The sequence below is a fragment of the Acipenser ruthenus genome, chromosome 10, assembly GCF_902713425.1.
Source record: "Acipenser ruthenus chromosome 10, fAciRut3.2 maternal haplotype, whole genome shotgun sequence".
Classification (NCBI taxonomy): domain Eukaryota; kingdom Metazoa; phylum Chordata; class Actinopteri; order Acipenseriformes; family Acipenseridae; genus Acipenser; species Acipenser ruthenus.
In genome coordinates this window covers 44768578-44785820 of record NC_081198.1, presented here as the reverse complement: position 1 = coordinate 44785820, position 17243 = coordinate 44768578, and the positions used below count along the sequence as shown (strand labels likewise).

General features: G+C 35.8%; 1 protein-coding gene across 2 annotated transcripts in view; it reads right to left on the bottom strand.

Moving 5' to 3' along the window:
• Positions 1 to 1629: 1629 nt before the first annotated feature.
• LOC117401984 (thrombospondin type-1 domain-containing protein 7B-like) overlaps positions 1630 to 17243 on the bottom strand; it is a 131018-nt gene continuing 115404 nt past the window's right edge. For both annotated transcript variants that reach the window (XM_034002774.3, XM_034002781.3), the window contains exons 17-29: positions 14235 to 14368; positions 12936 to 13089; positions 11644 to 11785; positions 11430 to 11545; positions 10505 to 10622; positions 9200 to 9345; positions 7730 to 7901; positions 7216 to 7389; positions 6812 to 6907; positions 6400 to 6482; positions 4950 to 5142; positions 4659 to 4746; positions 1630 to 4174 (exon numbers count right to left, since the gene is read on the bottom strand). In XM_034002774.3, coding sequence (XP_033858665.3) covers positions 4093 to 4174; positions 4659 to 4746; positions 4950 to 5142; positions 6400 to 6482; positions 6812 to 6907; positions 7216 to 7389; positions 7730 to 7901; positions 9200 to 9345; positions 10505 to 10622; positions 11430 to 11545; positions 11644 to 11785; positions 12936 to 13089; positions 14235 to 14368 — 1698 coding nt within the window. In that variant the 3' untranslated portion in view covers positions 1630 to 4092. The remainder of the gene's footprint in view (positions 4175 to 4658; positions 4747 to 4949; positions 5143 to 6399; positions 6483 to 6811; positions 6908 to 7215; positions 7390 to 7729; positions 7902 to 9199; positions 9346 to 10504; positions 10623 to 11429; positions 11546 to 11643; positions 11786 to 12935; positions 13090 to 14234; positions 14369 to 17243) is intronic.

Sequence of the window (17243 nt, the reverse complement as noted above, 5' to 3'; positions counted from 1 at the left end):
AGAAGACTAGCAAAAAGACTGTCCTCATAGAGATATTTCAACTCTATGGAATGTATAGGCTCAAACGGGGCCTTAGTGAGAGCCTCCAATACCACGTCTAGACTTTCTAGGAGGACATAACCACCGAGCGCCCTTCAGAAAACAAGTTGCCGTGAAATGAGAGCCTGGGGACATTGAATCAATGGCGATATGGCATGCAGATATGGCTGCTAGGTACACTTTCAGTGTAGAGGGGGATCTACCCTCCTCTAGCAGGTCTTGAAAAATCTGTAAAATGATTGCTATAGGACAATAGATGGGGTCATGACCTCTGGTCATACACCAGTTTTGAAAATACCTCCACTTATAGGCATACAACAACCTTGTGGAGGAGGCGCTAGCATTCTGCAGTGTACTAACAGCTGCATCTGAGAGCTGCGCAGATTGTGCAGAATGTCGCATCCCCTAAGGCGGAGGAGGCGTGCTGCATACCCAGGCACCTGACACAGAGGAGGTGCAAGGGTGAAATTTGGACATATCGACATACCGGGACTAAGCACCGATGCACTCTCTTTTTTCTTTTTTTTTGCTGCAAATGCAGAGGAAAAAGACAACACAAAACAGCTGTAGGGTTAAGAAAGCAGACTACAGTCGCAAGGCGATGTAGGCTGTTGAAAAGAAAAAAATAAACAGAGTGCAGTTGCGCAGCGTTTATAGTTCAGTCTTCAGAAGTCGAGTTTCTGATTCTGAGGAAGTGGCAAGCCGACTTCCAGCAATAAAATTGCAGGGGAACACTAGAAAACTCTGGAGAGAGAGAGCGAGAGCGAGAGAGAGAGCTCTTTAACACATACTCAATCACAGCAACTGGAGAGGTTAGACCTTACCTACCTGATTGTGAGAAGCAAAAGAGAACGTGATCTCCGCGGAGTGACTACTTAATCCCTCGGTAGGCGGGACCAAGGACGTCACTCCCTGGAGGGGCCTATCGGGAGCTCTGACATAAAATGCTCAGTAAATACCTGACCTGTGGCAGGCATATCCCAAAAGTACTGGTTGTTGGTTGTCCTCGAATTGAAAGGTAACACTAAAATCGTATCCTGGTGAACCATAAAAACCTAAAACCCCCAAAACCCAGAACCACCAATTCCATCAAAAACTAACACCCAGCATTTCCCTGATTCTTAATTGTTTTGTATCCATATTATCTGGGCTAGGCTTCACTGTCATTTGTGTTGACACTCGGAAGAATGGTAATAAAAAAGGCTCAACATAAACGGCACAAAACCAAGAAACAACTTAACAGTACTTAGTAGACCTTAACTTGTATTGCTTGTTTTTGTAAAATGTTTTGTTTTTCTTCACTTAAAAGACAGGAGGACACTGTGATATATGTGCCCTGTAGTCTTAAGAAAATAACATAACACTTTCTCCACAGAGTATCACAATTTATTTGCATTTGTTCTATAACTCGTTCATTTAAGTACACACACTTGTGACATACATTTCACTGTAAACAAGGAATATACCCATATTATTTCCGGAGAGTGTGGCTCTGTTACTGGTGTATATTTGGAAGAAGCATTGTAAACATTATGAACTTTGGGGGCACCAAAAAATGATTATTTTTTTATAAAAGTTTATGAAAATGTGTCTGAATGAAATATTTTATTACATACAATAATACAAAATAACATGTTATAAGAGATTAAAACCACATAACTGCAAGGCTGCTTTTTGCATGGGTTGATAATGCTACGGTATTAGACTCTTTATAACATGCTATTACATACATACAATTTACATTAGATGTATAAAAAATACTGTCACTGTATTTTTTAAAGTTTGAGTTGATAAACAATGTGAATTACATTCAAACTTTTGGAAGGATTTACGTTGCACTCTGTGTCCAAAAATGAAGGTACAGTATTACACAAACTTTGCACACCTTTTTATGAAAGGAAAATCAAATTGATTGTAAACAAATCAACCAATGCACACTTTTGAGTCCTAAGTTAAACTTAGTTTGATGTAAGTTGACATAAAGACTTTTAAAAATATGGACCATGGTTTTAAATAAAACTAAAAATAATGAGGATGTTTTAACATTTGGCCATTCAACTATAGATCCAATCTGTGGCTTATTTTTTAAATGTGTTTATGTGTTATTTTCTGTTGTAAAACACAACTTTTTACTGGTCAGTTAACGGTGAATTATACAGATTAAATCTTAAAATCCCAAAAAAGGAATAAAAGAAAAGGTTATGGTGGAGACTGGTCAAGATAAACATCTTTTAGCAGGACATTACAAATTGTATCATGGACAGGGCATTTTTTATGACCATATTGTTACTGCATCGTTTTATAGAATCAGTGTATCAGAATTTTTTTAATGTGTCCCTAACACCATCTTAGAAAACGAATCAGAAAGGTAACAGTTATTGTGAAATACCCCTAGAATGACAGAGACCACAGGGCCTTGACAAACAAACCACCGACAAATACTATTAAGAGGACAATTATATAGAGCTAGGCCTTTAAAAAAAAACAAAAAAACAGTTGGTTTGTTAATTTTTTATCTAGGTAACATTTCTCATGTACATTTAGTTGACAAATCTAGAATTTCATCAATAGACTGAAATATAGGCTGGTGTATTGTGGGCCTCACATATGTCAAATGTGCCTGTATGCTGACTTGCAATAACAATTCTTCACTGAAGAGCAGAAAAGTAAATTGGGTCAATAAGTTATTATTTTAATTAATTCAATTCTAACCAACAATATTTGTTCACACTATTTTAAGGATCAATAATAAAATGTGTACATAAGTGGGTTGATGATTATTAACAAGGAATCGTTGTATTAAATGAAATGTTCTTATATCAAACCATGTGTTGCCAAAGCCTGTTATGAGTTGTAACTGTCTAATGTTATTTATTTCTTCCTTTATAGATTACTGATTGTTTATACCAGAACCTTAAACTAAAGCTGTACTGTGTCTTGATGGTCAAATGCATGAATTGAACACTAATGGCTGGTTTCACAGACCCTGGGTAGTACTAATCTTGGATTATTTTACCTAATATAACATTAGGTAGTCCAAGATTAGTGTTAATCAGGGTCTCTGTTGGCTCTTTCATTGTCAAATGTTCCAGGGACATCCACACTTCCAGGTTCATCTAATCTTAACCTAAAATTATAATTCTACCTTTACCTTTCAGGGTAGCTACTTCTGGTACACAACAAATGCAATTCCATGGTGGATGTTCCTAGAGCATTTACTACCGAACAAATCACATCTGAATGTCAGGTTTTTAGTGGTTTTTAGAATGCAGTAAGCTTCACCCATCCGTGCTGGCTAGGCAGGCTTGTAGACCTTTCTTCAGTAGTTGTCCTTCACCATTAGAGAAGAAGTTTGTCAAGGGTAACAATGAGTGGTATGGGTACATCCCAAAATGTTATCATTTAAAAAAAAAAACACATCACAGCAAAATCCTTTGTATTGACAATGTAAACACTAGAAAACTGTTCTGTTTGAAAAAAAGGATTCAGCACTAATATAGTGCATAATGACATTAATTTGCTTTTTCATTGTCCAATAAGCAAGGTAGAATACAACTCAGATCATGGTTTTTATATTCCAGTGCCATAAATACACAGAGCCATTGGCAGAAGATGTACTTTCTTTCTTTTTTTTTTAACAAATTTTCACTACCGTATGTTCACTTATCAAAATCAAAGGGTTAAGTTATTCCATCTGTGTTGAGGAATATCATTTAGGTTAATATGCTCCTATTTGACTGTACGTCAGCAGTAGCTCTTCCTCTTTGTGGTTTTGTATACAAACATTACTCACATCTCAAAAGTACTTATAAAACTAGCCAGTCTTCATTCAGTGGATGACATGAGATACAATCTTCCAGTGAAGTCTTTATAGCAAAAAGAAAAACTGTTCAGACGTCTGCAGAAATCTCTTTTTATCTTTTCTTGTCATTGTGAGATCTCTGTATCTGTTTCTTTTGGTCATGTCCCCCTATAGTGTAGGTGTTGGTTTCTGTCGTTTGGAACTTGGGCTGTAGGTTCTGGATGCCCCAGTTATGGGGCTGATTAATGGAGTTACATGTCCACATCTCCATCATAGGCTAAAGACAGAGGTTTCTGTTGAGGAGGTGCACTTTTATTCTGCTTTGGCTTTTTGCTGTAAAAAAAAATAAAATATAAAATCCCCCACACATACAGTACATCTTAAGTCTGCTTCAATAGCTATAGCACATAGTCTACATCATTTTTTTTTTTTTTCATTTTTAATTCCCAGTTACTTATTTACACCCATTTGCTCCCAAATCAGAATTGCCCACTTTCACTCCCTGCTGTAACACATGTTCTGTATTGGCCCTGAAGGAAGACTGAAGACCAGCCGGCACCCTCCTACTGAAGTATTGACTGGTCTCGATCTGACCTTTTCTAGTGCCTGACCAGTAGGGGTCACTGTTGTGCAGTGAGCCGAATCTGCCAATTTTCTATTCCTATCCATAGCAGAGCTCCCTGTGGAAGATTGTGAGCACAGTGCAACTGAGGTTTGTACCTGTAAGTGTCCCAGTCAAATGACTCACCTTGTACTTAGGAGCCACATCAACATTAACAGCTACGTTAACAGCTACGTTTTGAAGAAATATACTTACCAAACCAAAAAAGACATTGCAGTGATTAATATAATAAGGAGAAATCCACCAGCAGTCACACCATAGACCCAGATCTTTACTCTACCATCTGTTAAGAACAGAAAAAGCCTCAGATAAAACTGGAAAAAAAAGTGTTGTTGTGGACTGATCTTCATTTGTTTTATATTTTGCTTGTTTGTTGGAGAAGCAACCTAATGGAAATAAAAAGCTGTTGTACGAAGGTAATTACACTTCGTGTATGAGAAAATTGAACACCCTAGTTATTTAAGCAAATGTGCAATTCTTACATACCGGGCCCAAAAGGTTGAATAGACCATCCTTTTAAAAAGTCCTGTATCGTGGAAGTCCCTGGTTTTAATTTTCCAGCGCTGGTTTTCACATCAGCTTTCTTGTTGTCCGGTCCAGGAATTTTTGTGCAGTAATCCAGGAACCCGTAGGCAGTCATTACTTCAACATATCCTTTATCACATCCACAGACTCCGCTCTAAAGTGGAGACCGGAGATATGTTTAAAGATTGAAATCTGTATTAATCCTGCTGGAGTCCCAGTTCATTTACTGTCCCCCCTTAATGATAATCATAATTACTATAAAAATACAGGGAACGAGATTCACAATACCAATTATATGGTACCAGTATTACAATGCTGCTGATGATAAAATCCTTAAAATAGACCCTGATACTGTTGAAATACTGTTTCCAATACTAGTACACCTCTAATCTGCAGTGGGGGGTAACTACAATACCGCACACATGTGAAGGAACAAGCTGGACCAATGGCTTGTTTGTTTTCAAACTATCATTCAAATTAAATATAGTAATACATCATTGCAGAATATAATTATTTAATATAAAATGTTTAAAACACAGCTATATGAAAAATATAAGTCACATGATCAAGATTGCAGTATAATAAAAACAGTCACTTTAAATGTATGTTGTGTACTTGTAATGATGTGGAATTTACTCTGGATGGCAGTAAATTCACTTCAGTCCATAACATTGATTTTATTTTACAAATTTACGACCAGTGATCTGTATTTGTTTAAATTAAAGCATGCACTCATTATTTTTTCTTTGTAATCACACATTACTTTATATACAATGCACAGTGAAGTGCTTCAGTTAGATGACACAATTGAACCTACAAACACATAACACTATAAATCCTACTTAGCATATTTTAATCCCTGGAAAAGCCTCATTATTTTAGATTTTCTGGTAATGTCATATAATACAAGCATTATTCCAACATACTTATATGACATTACCAGAAAATCTATCTATACATATATATATATATATACAGTATATACACACTGGTGTGCAAAAGTCTTAGACAGGTTGCATTTTTCTACTCTGATGGATTGTGAGCATTAACAATTTATTCAAAGCCTCCACTAGTGTTTTCTACTATTATAACAACCTTGACTCACATAAAGAAGGAAAAACATTGAGTGAAGTAGCTTGCATCACTCGATTTTCAAGGTGTGGTATCCGAAGCATAATCAACAAGTACAGAGAAACATCATCTGTAATTGACAAACCCAGGACTGGAAGACCCAAAATGCTGTCTAACAGAGATGAACTTGGCGTCTCCAATGGTTTTAGAGATATTAGCAGTTAAATAGGCTATTCATGGTTGATTACTAACTACTTAATTGTGAGTAACTCCTGATTGTGACTTTGTGATTGCCATGTTCACACAGTACCACAGGTTATTAGCTTGCTGTCATTATTACCTGAGTACAGTGGGAGAAGGGTTTTGTGCAGGGGGGGTGGCAATGTCTGATGGTTGATGGCCGGTTCTCCAAAAAGCACCCTCCTGGGAAGGAAGAAAATAATACATGTTATTTTTTATATTTTTTTGATAAACAAATTATGTGTCACACTGAATAATAGCAGTGTAAACTTATCTGTGTTTTTGATCAATCTCTGCTCGTCATTTTTCTAATGTAATTTTCATCTAATGCCCTCGGCTGAAGCATACCAGGCAAAAAGAGATTACTTTAGCGATGCTTATGTTTGGTCGAGCAATTTTTTATATCATTTGTTTTTTATGAACAAATAACTGTACTCTAAGCATGCGAAGGATACAGGGACCAGATCAGGTACATTGTCTTTGCTGAATGTCTTAAACTTAATGAGGCACACCTGTGACGTTAACCCCATCTGAACGTTGACACCACACACGGCGTTCATTGTCTGTCCAAGGACTTGTCCTCCACTCATAGCTAAGGCATTTTCCTTCTGCAATAAAACGCTTATTAGGATTATGTTAGCAATTCATGTTTTCAGGCTTGCATGAACAATAAATATGGTTGTCGTATCAACAAAACACTTTCCTTATCAAGATTTTTTTTTCAGTTTTGGTGTTATATTCCTTCTTAAAAATGTACAGAAAACTTAATTGATCAACTGTAATATGTAATATAAAAATCACAGAAACACAGACAAAGGAAAGTCAAAGGATTAATTGCAACAAAACATTTTCCTCAATGAATTAAATTGAATGTCTAACCTATAAGAAATGTGTGCCTTTTTTGCACTGCTCATACCTTTACAAGTTTGTGTTTGAAAGACTTGTTGAGGACAACTGTCTTGGTTTTCAATGGCCTGGATGACCACAGCTCGAGAGCGTGCCTGACGACCTGTAGTCTCAAAACTTCTCCCTTCTAGACAGGTCAGCTGACAGGAGCTCCATGAGGACCACTCTGTCAAGTGACAGTCACCTAGAACAACAAGGTCTGGAAGTAACACACGCCAAGGATATCTGTCTGACAGGGGTCACATTAAAAGTAGTCATTTTCTTCGAAACCAGATAAGTTACTTTCTGGTGCATACACTGCTGTAAGAGTCTTGATAGCAGTGCTGCTGTCTTTATGTCTTAATGTTCTCCCTTATTTAACTACATAAAGTAGCATTATAAGAGAAAAAAGATTAATCAAACCCCAATCCAAACTATAGCCTTGTTTGTCAAGCCAAATGCCTGTCCCTAATAGATGAGTAAGGGAATATTGAAAAGGTTAGGGATTCAGTTCTAGCAGGCTTAAAAACTAAATAAAAGCATACCTGGGCAGGGTACAGAACAAGGTTGCTGTAATTCATGTCCTTTGGCTTTCATTAACTTGGCCTCACACATCTCCTCCTCCACTTGTTTGGCAGAAACAGAGTCAGAAAATGAACCACTGTGAACCACACATGCAAGATTCCTCACTCTAAGCCCCTCTCCACACTGCGCTCCCTGTACAAACAATAAAGTCAACATTGTATACTGAAATCATGTGAGGGTCTATTCAAATGATCTAAACAGAAGTGTATCTGAATATAGCCACTGTTGAAATAATATAAACATGCATGCCAACAGTCCCTTTGTGGTTGGGACAGTCCCGATTTCCTAGCAAATCTCCTGCGTCCCGATGCATAGGAAGAAAGTCCCAATATTTACATGTAGAAAAAAATTAATTTATTCTGCACAGTAGAGTTAATGAAAACCACACACTGTGCTCTTCATGCGGGTGACACATCTGCCGATCACTAATATACCGGTATACAAAGGTAAGAACGCTTCATTGTGTCTATGTCTAATGTCATGCTGGTCGTGCGGTGTTGAGTTGAGGGGATACGTCTATTATTATATGAGTGTTTTTTGCGTATGACCCCTCCCATGTGTGTGATGCGTATAGCCCCCCACCCCCAGCACGGGACGAGCATCCCGCTGAACAGTTTCCAAATGTTGGCAAGTATGTATAAATATGGCTTTTTGGGCAGCAAAAACTGATTGGTTTTGTATTCAGCCTACTAAAAGTAAATGATTTACTAAAAGTCTCTTAGAGACTCTTTAATTAATCCTGGAAATAACTCCCTAAGCAGAATCAATACAGAGGTTAAAGCCAGCATTATATAGATCCAACACTGTTTTGAAAACTAAAATACACAATATTAATTATATTCTTAATGAGGCCTGGAAGTAAAGCCATGTTCATTAGGCTCAGAACCACATGCATTAAACACAGCTGATAGTGACACAGATCAGTTGTGTATCTTTTATATAAGGACCAGACTCTGCTATTCTGTTGTCTTTTGAACATCAAATGATTCATTGAAATCCCTGCAGGTGGTCATAAGGACGTCATAGCAACCTCATGTTTAAAGCTGCAACTCTGCATATAACAAGCATACAAAACAAATGTCTCTTATAGACATATACTGTCGGTTTCTGAAAATATCTAAAACACTGTGTTAGGCTTTTTCAGAAGAAGCCTTTCAATTGAAAATGTAAAGAAAATCACGGTGGTGATTAGTTGGCTTGCCTTTTATGTCGTTCATCTCTGGAGGTGTAACCCAACTGACTTCACAATTCAAATTAGTTAAATCCAGTTTGAGAGGTCATACTGACTTGTGCTTGTAGAGAGGTGAAGCCTCGGAGCCAGTGCCATTGTCCTCCACCTTAACGAATTCAGCACTAAAGGTCCAAATGAACACAGCTCTGGGACTAAATAATAAAATAAATCAATCAATAAAAAAGGTAAGATTCAGTACCTCCACTTGACATTGTGACCATTCTCCAAGCATCCATTTGTAGCAAGGCTTTACTGGGCACTGTCGGGCCTCAGCAAGGTGAGCTGGACAGGGCCTTCCCTCTCCACGAGCCTGCTGGGTTATACTTCGGGAGCGCATCATCTGACCTGGCAAGGATAAAATTCTGAGATTGAATTGAATATAAAGTACAGCACGGTCAAGCAACATAGGTGACCTTAAAAATGACTTAACCGTTTGCTGTCATTTAAATTACAAAAGAAGATGTAGGTTGCTAAAGTAACCAAATTCATGAGCTGGATGAAGTTCAACATGAAACAACTGCTTTGTCTACAAACAAACAAAAAAACCATTACTTTAAAGCAACATGATGATCACTTGACTATCTAAGATAAAAAAAAAAACGCTTTAGAAGCATTGTATTATTAATCTTCACTACGAGCAACAAATAATAGATGTATTTTCTGGAATCGTATCAGAGATCATTTCAGGCTTTTTTTCTTATTGCTGCTGTCTAAATGTGCTTTGATTTAAAAAAAAAAAAAAAAAAGGTTTTAATGTAAACTCTTGCTGTAAAATACATAAGAAGGTAAGCAAAGGATGTATGCAGATATATGAGAAACATGTATACCTACCTAAATTTATTTAAATCCCTGTTTGTTTAATAGTGGGCAGTGGGTGTGTATAATGCTGCATAATGATAATGTTTTCTTCTATGTTAACTTAATTCAGCAGTAAATTATTAGAATTAAATCAACCAATTTAGTTTTTCTACGTTTGCTGTTTTTCTCAGACCAGTTTAACAGCAGTAATTAATTTGAAAACCTAAACTATTAACTACTCGTGACAGGGTGGAAATGCCCTGCATAGGATCTTCTATGTTCCAAATCTGTTAAATGATTGACTGAACAAGCTAACTATAAAGCAACACTACTTAATTTATCATTAGGAAATACTAATCAGGGAAAAAAGAGCTATAATGACCTATGTTTTAATGAGTTGACTGACAACTTGCTGATTTGCTGAAAAGACAGGACTTAACATAAATGGTTTTCTGCAATGCAGTGTAAGATGCCATAATGTCAATAAGAGTAATTTGAGGATATATTTATGTATTTATTTGAATCTGTATAAATATACATATTATAATTAGTGAACGATTTTTTGTTGCATACTGTATTTTAATGTTCCAGATATTCCAGTAAAAATTATTTGTATTGTATCCCACAAGCACTGGATTACAATATAAATATCTACTATTCAATTTACAGTATGCATTCCATGTATTTAAGTCACATTACTAAATACCTTGGAGCCCACATGAGTAGGAGCATTCAGTCCAAGGTGACCACTGAGACAGCTGGCAGTTAACAGGGCATTCAACAAGGCAGTGAATGGTCAGTTTCCACTTCTTCTCCAAATCCATCTATACACAGTAGAAGAAAAGATGTGAGAATAATTGTAGGGTTTGCAGCAAAACACATTAGTTATCGGTGCTGCCTACTGTACACATTACTGGGACACTCGTATTAAACCCTGAATCAAACCCTAAATTCAAGTACTTTAAAGTGTTTCCCTTAAAATAAATAATTAAAACATTAATAGTGCTACTGTTATTCTAAACTACACAATTTATAACTAGGGATCTACCTAATTCACGATTAGGCATGGTTTCTTTCTTTTGGTATCTAATAAAATTAATTCCTGGATAGGACAAACATTGTGCTGCATATATGGCTTTTATTAAAGAATGCCAGATGCCCTTGAGAGTAACCAAGTTTTGGGACTGTTTCTAATTGATTTCCACATCTATATAACTTGGCAAAGCTTTTCCTTACACTTCCAACCAATTCAGTGGATGCAGAACATGCAATCTCAATGTATGGGCAAGTCTTCACACCAGAGAGACAGAGAATGTCGGCAGCAGCTGCTGGGGGATGTTACATGTTTGCCTTTAACAAATGACAACACTCTGTATGAGTACCACTATTTTTTAGGCTCTGAAATATGATCTACTTTAGTTTACTTAATGTTTAAAAATGTCTGCAAAATCTTAATTTTATTCAATAACCTACCCAGGAAAAATATGTAAATTCTCCATGATTTAAGTAGACTACTAATTATAACACATAGGATGCAAGTAAATTAAATGCCAAATAAAGAATACAACCTGTAACAATCAAAACCTTTAATTAGCTTAAAGGTCCAACAGTCACATGTTTTAAAAAGTTACCTGCTTGCAGTATCTCAACTCAACTGGCTTCCCATCACTTCTGACACAGTCTAAAAGGCGAACTCGGGTTCCCTGTCCACACACAGCATTATCACTTAACTGACAAGTGCTCCAGTCTGATTTTATGAAACAAAATGATGTCATTATTAGATTAACAGATTAGCATTATGCAGAAGTGGATATCACATTACTGAGACCTAGAGAGAAGTTATACCTGTGACATTGTATTGATAGGTGAAGCAGTTTGTGTTGAGAACACAGGACTGATTTTGAGAGTCTTCAGAGCAGGTGTTGTCAGCTGTCGGGAGCCTTAGAGGATGCCTTGTCCTTTGCCGAACACCTTTTGGGTCACACGGCTGAAAACAAGTAAAATGAAAATGTTTTTATTGTTCAGTAGTTGTTAAAAATAAAAATTGACATACTGATACAACTATTGTGATGAATAAATGCAAACCAAACTTTTTTAGACAATGTTACTGATGATAAATAGCATGACCCCAGCAGACACAGGCCCGCCACTAGGCATGTGCAAAGAGGCAGTCTGTGTACCGTAAATGTTAATTTAAAAAAAAGAGTCATACTCAGAGAGACGCGCACCACATGCTAAAATAAACCAGCCTTCTGAGCGACAAATTTGCTTATGTTTTTAGGGGGCTGGTGGCAGGCCTGAGTAGACATATTTATTGTTGTTGTTTGGTGAGGTATTATTGTAAAGGTCAAAAATATCAATAGAAATGGAATTGTTAAATAATTTACTACATCATTAATCCTTCATGAAAAAACTGGTAAATGGGAAACTGATCTAATCTGATGAAGAAAAAAAGATTATTAGTGGCAGCAATAAATAAATAGTGATTTTCTACACTGCATTTGAAAGCAGTATTTTGTACTTCTGTGAACATGGCAGGATGTTATGGATTTCAATTTATCAGAGCTGGATTCTAGCACTTTGAGCTGAAAGTACAGCCTAAGCCTCATTTAAATCAAACATGTTCTGGTAAAATAAGTACATATATATATATATATATATATATATATATATATATATATATATATATATATATATATATATATATATATATATATATGCTTCTTGTCAATGCTTATGACAATTCTTTTGACAACAGTATATTGATGGTCAAGTACAAGTCAAATAGAAATCTGTCAATTACACCCCATGTATAAAACACATGGAAAGGTGCTTTTACTAAATAATTAAAACAAAAACCTGAGATCAGAGAATGCATTTCTACACAGCCAAGCAAGAGAGTATGAGAATATATATTTTTTAAAATGTACAAACCATCAATATAATTACCCAATATACAGTATATAGTTAACTGAAACATGGCTGATATCCATTTCAAAACTCTTGGATAAGATTCTAGGTGGGCATAAAAATGTCTCATTCAGCCAGACAGGACGGACTTCCATACAGTATATTAGGTGTGCCATTCCTTGACTCCAGTGCTCAATTAAAAGCCATGGGATTCATTTGGTACTTACTTGTGGACATATACTCCACTCTCCCCACTGGGACATCACACAGTCACCTGGGCATGGGCGAAAACAGATCTGAGCCTCAAAAGGCATTTCTTCCTGATCACACAGTGTGTTATCCACAATCTCCCCAGGAAAATCAGCAGTGTTATTTACACACCTAAAGAAAAAACGTAATGTTACCAAAATGTTCACTTTGTAACTCATGTACAAATTAATGCCACTGCAACTGAGATTTAATGGACCAGAATAAAAATGCTTTTTTTTTTTTTTGTTAATGGATTTAATTTAATTTTCAGGGCTCATAATAGTAATTCTTTTAAACTGATTTTGCTTTTTCCAAACAAACATTTTATTTTATTTTTTCAATCTATATTGCTGCCTTAGAGAGATAAATTAAATCTGGTGATCACAAGAACAAAGAGAAGCCATTTATGTCAATTAAAAAACAACAGCAGCATATTGACCTGTATGAGCTATATTATTTAGTTTGTTTTTGCTCCAGAGACAGTGGTTCCCAACCCTGGTCCTGAGGACCCCCTGTGTCTGATGGTTTTCATTCCAACTGAGCTCTCGATTACTTAACTATACCCTTAATTGAACTGATCATTTACTTAATTAGACCTTTCTTTAAATTATTTTCAGCTCTTAAACAGTTACAGAGTTCAAGTTACTTATAAAATGTTATAGCTAACATGAAATCTGCATTTTTACTTCAATTAAGGGTCTAGTTAAGTAATCGAGAGCTCATTTGGAATGAAAACCAGCAGACACAAGGGGTCCCCAGGACCAGGGTTGGGAACCACTGCTCTGGAGCAGGGGTAGGCAGCCCTGGTTCTGGAGTGCCACAATCCTGCAGGTTTTGTAGGTATCTCTTAATCGTCAATTGCTAAATACCTGGAACACATGGTAATTCTAACCAATTAAGACCATCATAAATCAATTAATTTATTAAGGGGCTTGGGTAAAACAAAAACCAGAAGTGTCTGTGGCACTCCAGGACCGGGGTTGCCTACCCCTGCTCTGGAGGACACAAGATAAGATACAAGTTAATCAGATATTGAGAGGTAGTTTAGGAACACATGAATAGATCAAAGTGGAAATCCAATAAGGACAAATGACTACTTCTATAAACAAAAGCAATATTGTATATAGACATTTTTTATGAAAGGAAAATAAAACTTAACGTTAGAAAACAAGTAACAAGCAAATATGAAAATAAAAAGCAATATGTATAAACACAGGTACAGATAGAAGCGGTATTTTAACATGCATGTTAAATGTCTTATTAGTAATATTTCTTACTTGACTTTTCTACTCTGCACTCCTTCTCCACAATCCAGAGTTTTGTCTACACCATTGACTGTGCATGCAGACCAGGGATCTGTCACCCAGAGATACTGATTGCATTCGCTGTAACACGGGACTGCCTCATACACCTAAAATATGAAAAAACACATATCATTTATTATATGAACATACATAGAAAAAGAAAGAAAAGCAAGCTTCCAGATAATCTAGTAGTCAATATGGGAGAGAAATCAGAATACCAGAAGTATAGTAAGCTTGGCTTGTTCAGGCATCTACTTTTTTCTTAATAGTTCTGGTATTCATATCTTGTCTGTGCAAGGGAAGACATAGAGTCTCTTCTGTTTACTGGGTTTTAAAATGTTTTAGTTTTGATACAGGTTATGTGGCAAAATGTTGACATTTGGGCCAAGACAACCATTACCAGTAAATAATAAATTCTAAAGATATATATTGCATATTATTTCATGTGATCACCCAAACATTGCCCCAATACTTACCTTAATCATTATTACTAGCTTTACTAAGTAGCAGTGACATTTACAGGTAATGACCTTGTTAAGTGACTGTAATTACTGGTAGAAGTGGCCTAGTCAATATAAAACTTGATCAACATTGGTAGTAATTTTAAACTAGGAAATATTCAGTCTTTTCTAAGTATGTTTATAAACTTAAAAAAAAAAAAAAAACTTAATAATGACACTGTCAGGTCGTCAGATGCTAACCGTAATGTCAGACATAACATTAGCTTGTATTCATGTTTTATATTTCAATTGCAAAATGGTAAATCAATTTGAGACAATGTACAGAAAGAGAAAACATTGCAGCTTAAAGTGATAAATGGACACTGTATAAGCTGCATATATCTATGTTTTACTGGCTCATTGTCTATCTAGCATGTAGTTCACTTACTGTACTCAATAGTTTAAAAAATCCTTTAAATAGTATTGCTTTGCTATATAGCTGCAGATGAAATGGTGTAATTATTTTTGTAATGACTGTCAATGTATTTAAAAGTGAAGACAAACAAAACACACACATTATAATGCTGCCCGTTTGCTAATTATTGTACTGATCAGTGTAATTTAAAGGTGCAAGGTTATTCATCAGAAACTCTGCTTTCACACTATGAGCTTTCTGAATGATACATTGAAACACTTTGAGATATGCTGGCATACCATTGTTCACAACGGGCATCACAAATGGTGTCCTTTCATTTACAAAAGATGTTTTAAATGTGTTTTTGCAAATATCACTTAAATCCAGTTACCTCCAACCTACAGACGTAACATTCCTTCCAATAGGTCCCCATGCTTCGCCATGACAGTACACATGGGACACTATAGGGTCGTTTGTGATTATCTAAACAGTCACTTATCCAAATACTACCATCCTTTTAACTCAGTAATTATCCAGCTGCCGTATTCTCTACTACAGTGATTTACTATCTTCCTTCATAACATCATTAAATACAAAAAAGGAAAGGAAGTCCATGATTCACCAGTTTTAGAGATATTAAGCTTTGCCACTATACATAATTTGTTATGCTTATGGCACCTTGGGTCGCATTCATAAAGTAATACTGTAGGACTATAGGACCTCAATGCAATTACTGACACAGTAATACCTTATGAAAACAGTCATGTATGTCAGAATTCCATTATCTGCAATTTCCATCCTGTGAAACATACATTTCAGATAACTTTGTGCTTCTTTTTAATCCAATGTATCTTATATTTGTATAAACTCTCCACCACCCAATACACACACATACACACACACACACACACACACACACTTCAAATTCCAGTTTCTGCAGTTAAGAGGGAAATTCTTTAAAATGCCAATACACTAGGTCAGCTCCTGTGAGTGTTATTGCAAAGGTTTAGTTATTATTCAAAAATAATGAAATCCCATGATTCTTTGTAAATGTCAGAATATGACAGTTGGACAGAATGCAGATGAAAATGCAATATTGTTGTAGTGAACTGTATATTATTTTCCTACATTACTCAAAGCAGATATTCAAATTAAATAGCTAATAATGCAAGGGTGGGCCAAAGAGAGGACACTAGGTTATCAGGCTAACCATATCTTACTTTTCATGCGTGGACTTTTATTCAAAACAGTGTGGTAGAAATACAATAAGTACCACTAACCTGAGCCTTTGTAGACGTCCATATTAGCAGTGCATAAGCAGAAAGGGAGAGAAAATGTTTTATCCATTAGCTTGGTTGATATATTCTTAATAACAGCTCTGTCTTATAGTAGATAGACAATGTGTTTTTGCTTAACTGTTTATTATTGTTTTACAGGATGCATAAAACATGCCTAAACTTATAAGGAAAATAAATCCAAATGTATTGAAATTGAGGGTTCTAATTCTTTAATTATATTTCTTGACAAACCTGGACATGTTTGTGGCAGTGTTTAATTATACTGTAGGTTGTGCTAAAAGCTTTTAGTAAGGCTCTATCAATCACAATTCAACTTTTTTCTTGAACAGCATAGTTTATGTATATTTTAGAAATAACTACAAACATACAACAAGGTTAATTCTTTCTTAGACTAAACACTGCTATCTTTTAGATGCATGTTTATTGTATGTACCTTAAGATTCACTGTTAGATGTGTGATTTGCATTACCTTGGTGCCCACAGTGTCAGTATTTAGAGCGGACGCTGTTAAATCAATTTAATAGTCCCAATTTGAAAATTATATTTTTCAAGAATAAGGATGGCAAAACTAGCTGCATTCATAGTTCTATATTGACGTTGTACTTCAAAACACTAAGAGGTAGTGGCATTAATCTTTTCATAAATGTCCTTTTCTTTCTGTGTATGAAAGATTTACAGTTAAAGCAACGGAGAGCCGTTGACTGTAAGACCTACAGCAGAAGCTTATATGTATAAATCTCTTTAGCTGACACAGTCTGACTAAAACTTCATATAAATTGAAACATTACTGTCGCTGTGCCTCCAGACTTGATAGAAAACAATTGTGTAC